This window comes from Branchiostoma lanceolatum, chromosome 3, assembly GCF_035083965.1.
Source record: "Branchiostoma lanceolatum isolate klBraLanc5 chromosome 3, klBraLanc5.hap2, whole genome shotgun sequence".
Taxonomy (NCBI): Eukaryota; Metazoa; Chordata; class Leptocardii; order Amphioxiformes; family Branchiostomatidae; genus Branchiostoma; species Branchiostoma lanceolatum.
This window is the reverse complement of record NC_089724.1, coordinates 16504256-16510682: the sequence shown is the minus strand read 5'-3', so window position 1 is coordinate 16510682 and position 6427 is coordinate 16504256. Positions and strand designations below refer to the sequence as shown.

Sequence of the window (6427 nt, the reverse complement as noted above, 5' to 3'; positions counted from 1 at the left end):
CATTGGTGTCAAGATTTTATTCTTTGCAGTGCAATTCAAAATAAAAAGAATGTTACATACAAGAAAGAAAACTGATAACACATGGTCAAGTGTTTGATATTTAAGAGTATGACTAATGCTGATGGTTGTTTCAGAAAAATTGGGATGATACTAACTAAACACGTCTCTGATTGGCTGAAACTACCAATAGTTGGAAGGGTGAGCTTGAAGTTAACACCTTGGCACATTAAAGACACTTCTGATTGTTAGAGCTTTGGGAAACTTTCTTCCAATGCACGCAAGTGTGTTCGTAACCAATCACTGGTGACAAAACACAAGGACTGAAATTTGTTAATTAACTTGTACTTTCGGTGTGTTATATGAGACACTGGCGGCTACATCACATTCAGTTTCCTCTTGTTTTATCCACGACGCGTGGCGGCAATAGATGGTAGTGCACCCAAACCCGCCTTCGTTTCACTTTTGTATAACGTTGTTCCAGTACTGTTACATGGAGTCCCAGAAATGACCAAATAATGAAGACGTTATAGCCAAAAGCTTGAATTACACTGGAATGGTTATATGTTGAACCAATGTTACGAAGAACAACGTCTAGAGTTTGAACTCGCTCAATGAGAGGGGTTAGAGAGGTTCTGTTTTAATACAGTTGGGTTTGCCAAGATACATGAAACTATAATGCAAACAACACCATATGTAACGACTTCATGGTTTTGATGTTGCAAGGGATTTGACCTATTAAGCTTCAGCTTACTGCTTTGGTACATAGGAGATGTACATTTCACACCGAACTCCCAAAGAGCAACACTTTCCAGCTAGGCGATTGCATACGAATCAGACAACGTTTTCTACCTGTACTTGATGTATTTTATTTCCCTTCTCATAATCATCCACAGGGCTTGAATGGATTCTTCTTGTGCAGTTTTGACTGCATAGGTTCAGAATGTTAAAAGTTACTTAGCCTTCTAAAGTCGTTGTACATGTACGTCGATGAAGGTTAGACATCCAGGCAATACGATACGCCAAAGATTCAACAGTTACTCAAGAAACGTTTTCCAAAATCATATCCAGATGCTTGAGTAACGTTATTTGGCGAATAGTACATGTAGTTGCGAATACATAACTAGCCAAGGAATGAAGTTATCCCTCCATGCAGCGAAAATTTAAATGACACAAATCTTACGGCCTACTTGACAGGTTAGGGTAAATCATTTGGCTGATACGTAATATATTATCTTAGAGGTCGACCTTTCCTGCAGTTTTAGGTGAGAACTTAACGTTAATCGGTTAACGGTGTTATAAGGAGCTCAAAATGTTTTGTTCAGTAAAACCTCCCTTTTCACTTTTTTCGCTGATTGTTATCCTTACATTGCTTCATCAATGTAAGAGGAATGTTTTGCCATGTTAAGGTATGAATAATTCCCGTTCATTATCATAATTTATGCAAACAGATCAGAAGGACCACATTTTGAAATATCCCTATTTAGACCGGGAGGACATTTTTTTGGCCCTCGCCAAGTTTCATGTTGCATAGCTCCTGAACGGTCTAGGCTAGAGCCATCAACCTTGGTGACGTTTCATGAAATGTCCTCAACAACGATTTCAAATCAATAAAGTAAGTTGTTCGTCTTTCGTGTTGCCATGGCAGCGGATTTTTGACAAGCATATTTTATAAAATCTGCCAATTTCAGTTCAAACAATGACTTTTCGAGGCTTTGTTGGTACAACACATTAATTTTCTTACATCGCTTATCATCTTATGTAATCCAATGTAACTCATGATTTAACATTAATATTTTATGCTGATTTTATGACGTCATCGGTGAAAATCCAAGATAGCGGATGCAATCACATAAAATTACGTCATAATGACGTCATAATACGTCATAATGACACAAAATGTGTTGTAATATTAATTCACGTGTGCATCATCCTCTGAAAATTTGATGGTCAGACAAAAAGTAGTTTAGGAGTTGCAGAGGGCAGGTCTCAAAAATAACATTATTTTTGCTAGGGTCAAAAATGACCCCAATGGAATCACTCCGGACTTTCCTCTATAATGTCAACAGTATTGTGCCAATCTCCCTAGAAAATTAGGAAAGGTTAGAATAGATGTCTATTGACAAAGTCACGGAAGGATTTTTTTCTATGCAAACATGTTCCAATGGCACATAAAAATACACTCCTAGGGTCAAAAATGATCCCGTTCGGGTGTCTGAGGGTTAAGGTGATGCCTTGACCTTCATCTTTGGCGTTGGTATAAGAGTTAATCCCCGGAAATTTGACCGGTAGTTAGCTCAGGGCTAAAGATTTTGGCTAGAGTGTAATTTGTTGCCTAAGAAGTCGACCTTTCCAGCTGTTTAAGGTGAGCCAACGCGTCAATCCTCGACGTGGTTATAAGGAGTTAAATACTCGGAATTTTGACCTATATAACGTTAAGCCACAATGTCCAATAACTCCTCTCAGCCTAATCCCCCAAGGTCCGACGTTGTTAAAAGGCCCGACGTTGTTATAAATCACAGGGAGCCGACCGCGTTTTGGGGGCTTTGACTGCGCTGCAAATGTGGGTCAACAGCTGCGCAAAAATAGGTACACAAATCGAGCAGATGGTATCGGAGCTGTATTAGACCGTCAGCCGCCCCAATTTCATCGGGTTGAGGTCGACTTATTTAACGCTAAAGCCGGCGTCACAATTCATACGAGCGTCGGCCGAATTTGTAGATCGCCCGAAGCTCGTCGAATTTCAAAATCGCCCGAGCGTCGACCGTATTTTCCAATGAAAATCTCGGGTGACGTCCGTCGAACACTAAAAACTAAAAATCCCCCATGAGATGGTACCATCTCTTTGACATGGACGAAGTCAGAATCGACTAACCTGGTAAAAGGCTAATATTTGGATCAGCTTTGATTTCTAAAAATCGCCCGAAGCCCGCGTAATCGACAAGACGTCGGCCGTACTTCGGCCGAAAATGCAGATCTGAAGGACTTGTAGCTCGCCAACACGTCGGCCGAGCTGAATTTCTTATTTGTGACGGGGGCTTAACGGTGCCCCGGTTCTTCCGCGTCCGTGCACGCGGTAGTGCACGGTGCGTGGTAAGAAAAAGAAGTGGTTTCGATGGTCTCATAATCTGCTCCAAAATATGAATGACATTAAATACTGATATGGCTGACGCATAAGAAGTGGTGTGTTTTGCGTGAAAATTGAGTTTGGGCTCGAGCGTTACTTTTGGATATGCCTCCGACGTTGAATGTGGTCCTTTTGCCCAGAATTGACCCCTGTGACCTTTGATGACAAACTATTGGGAATACCTGCAAAGAAATAGTTGTTCTACTCAGCTGGCTCTTTTAGATCGGGACTGGTGAAGGTCTGTTGATCGGTACTGGTTCCGTTGTCTTACATTCTTGACTCCACCATCAAAAGAAACCATGACAAACATTGGCATAAACAAACTTTATTGTAACAAATTTCCACAAGAAAGTACAAACTTTGCATGCACAGAATCACCATGTCATCAATAAATAAACACTGTTCGCACTTCAAGCTTGAGATATTCTAGTTCCCAGTCTTTCCGCCTTGTGATAGCCTGGAGTCCAGCCTTATTAGCTTCCGTCCGCTACCCAAGCTCCGCTGGCGAGGAGCGGAGCTTGGGAAGCGGACGGAAGCTAATAAGGCTGGACTCCAGGCTACCTTGTGATACCGTCGGACCACAGGTAGCGACCACGCAAACATCATTGGGTGAATGGTGGACGAACACTTCGATATGGCTGAAGCTACCATGCCAAAATTTATAGAAACAGTTACTTTACACTGAGTTAGAAGGACCACAGCGGCGAATGGCGTCCAACTGGCACAGAACAAGGCTGAGTAGCGCAGTGCGACAAGGGCAGTCTTCGCCTCCCTTTTACAAGTCACGTTCGCGTCCTGCCTAGATCTTCTTACAGCGAAAAAAATGTACATATAACAACAGACTATGCCGATTAACGGTACTGCAAAGGCAAAGACCACCAAGACAATGACGTATGCTCGGGAGAGGCCATCAAGGGCTAGGTAATCAAACATTACACTGACGCCACTTTGGTCTATGATGAATCTGTTCCACCCTAAGAGAGGAGGCAGCATGAGGAGGGCGGAGTAGAGCCATGTGAAGGCGGCAGACAGAAGCATCCTCCCGCGTGTGATGGACACGGCAGCGGTTAGCGGCTTGATGGCTACGGCGAATCGCTGGACGGCTATGGCGAGTTGTGTCGTCATCAACACTATGACCATCACACTGACGCTGAAGCCGAACATGTCGCAACCTGGCCGTATAAAGGATAACTTACATTTAGCTGCGTTGTAAGACAGAGGCATACAATCCTAGGGAATCAAATATCTGCTAGCTCCACATTCAAACGATTCAATTGAGAAAATCACTGATAGATATTCTGGCCAGTATCTTTCTAACATCTTTACTACAAAATTACAAATACATTTATTTACACACTGTTAGCCTGTATACCCATTTTGCTATCAGAAGCTTTTGTTTAGCAATAGGACACAATGAATACAACTGAAAAGAACGGGTCCTACCAAGTTGTCCAAACGGCCATGTGTGTGCGAAGCTTGCCCAGACTGTGACGGGACAGTACACCACACACAGCAGGCCGCCTGCGATGCACAGATTCGCCACCAGATAGTGCTTTGGATTTCGCAAGGCCCTACACCTACAAGGGTACAGAATGTTGGGGCACTTTTACCGCCCTTTCTTTGTGAAAGCTATCTATCTTGTTCGGAGGATGTCGTTAACAGCACTATTCAACTCCCTATGGTGAATGAAATTACAACTCTCTTGCAGCCTTGGGTCATTTATGTGTGCGTAGAATACCCGTCTTATATTAAATGACAAACATGACGTTATGTCGAGAGGTAGACCACGGTGCGGTTCGCAAGACTGCATGTGCAGGTGCAGGTCCATGGAGCCAGTGTACTTAAAACTCTGTACCGACACCTGTACCTGATGTGGTACACATAGGTACGCAGCATGCACTAATACATGCACACGGTATGACGCTAGGTTTAACTTACGCATATAAAGCATGTAGAGCCAGACCGTTCCCCAGAACCCCGGTAAACCCAGCCAGGAGAATCACCACCCCGAACACGATCTGAGCAGTGCGGGACGGACCGTCGACACTGATTCCCGCCGCTGAAGAATTTACTTCTCGGTTGTCTTCGAAAAATGAACGTCTGGAAATATTTCTTACATCCATGGTCTTTTACAACTGCCAAGACGACGAATAACATGTCGGCTGCAGCCCCAAACCAAAGTGCCCAGCTAGCGTGACAATCACAAGAAGAAAAAAGGACACCAACTTAAAAGGTAATTATGTCCTTAACGATCCCCCCGCCAACAACATCATCTATCTCCCACGCATGCACACTGCACTTCATCAGAGTCATATCATCAGAGTCATAATATCCCGTCCCTTCATGTTTTGTGAGATATTGCACTTGTACTAGGTCACGCGAGGATCTACATACCCTTTTCCGCGAGGCGTAGCTATTTCCATTCACCGTTAATCGTATCCAGCAGCCGGCCCGCTCTGTTTCAATTATTCAAATTATGCAAATTCGGACTTAATTTGCATAATTAATGAAGAAATTGTATAATTCAATTGTTTTTCACAATTCGACGTTCATACATGTAGATATACAATACAATACAATACAGGTGACGCGTTGACAGATACCAAATATATGCAAATATTATGCAAATAATTGTCTAATTTGCATAATCCATGTTAAGTGTTGAGTTTCCGCACCTGTAACTTAATATCATCTTGATAGACTGCTAAGGAATTTTGTGTGTTGATAGGTATTTACGCATGGAAGAAACCTGTCGATTTGGGCCCCTTAATTCACTAAGGGCCTTAGCAGCTTTTATAGTTACTGCAGCACTATATGTCAACCACCGTTGCTAGAGTGGCATAATCCTAAATACATATATGGTATCGCTAGATGTCAGTAACAAAATGGTCAGACACAGGGGGTGGGGTCTGACCGGTCTGACCATCATGGTCTGTCAGGGCTTGAACGACCTGCATGTGGGTCACCGGTGTGCCAGCGTACATTTCTTACCAGAGGGCAATTGTCTACAAATGGTTACTACCTCCAAATTCCAATCCTATTTTGAAAAACAAAAAGACGCTACGTTGAACAAATGCAATGGTATTTTGTATGTTAGTCAATCAATGGATCTACCCTTCCTCGCAAAATGTTATTATTTAAGGTGTGTGTATTTAACGGTGCAATGTAACTTTGGGCGCCACTTGATTGACTGAATTCTTGTTACACCGCATTCTGAAACAAGACAACGTGCCTTCTGATAGAAGAGGACCTTGTGTAGCTACATATAGAAGCTAGTTTGTATCGTCTTCTGAAACTAGACAA

At 42.8% G+C, this 6427-nt stretch overlaps 1 protein-coding gene across 1 annotated transcript; it reads right to left on the bottom strand.

Annotated features, from left to right (window-relative positions):
- Positions 1-3433: 3433 nt before the first annotated feature.
- Positions 3434-5247, bottom strand: LOC136429309 (rhodopsin, GQ-coupled-like). Its single transcript, XM_066419164.1, has 3 exons — positions 5063-5247; positions 4568-4701; positions 3434-4296 (listed from the first exon to the last, which is right to left on the bottom strand). Exons 1-3 carry the CDS (start codon positions 5245-5247, stop codon positions 3551-3553), a joined length of 1065 nt encoding a protein of 354 aa, XP_066275261.1. The 3' UTR covers positions 3434-3550.
- Positions 5248-6427: the final 1180 nt, after the last annotated feature.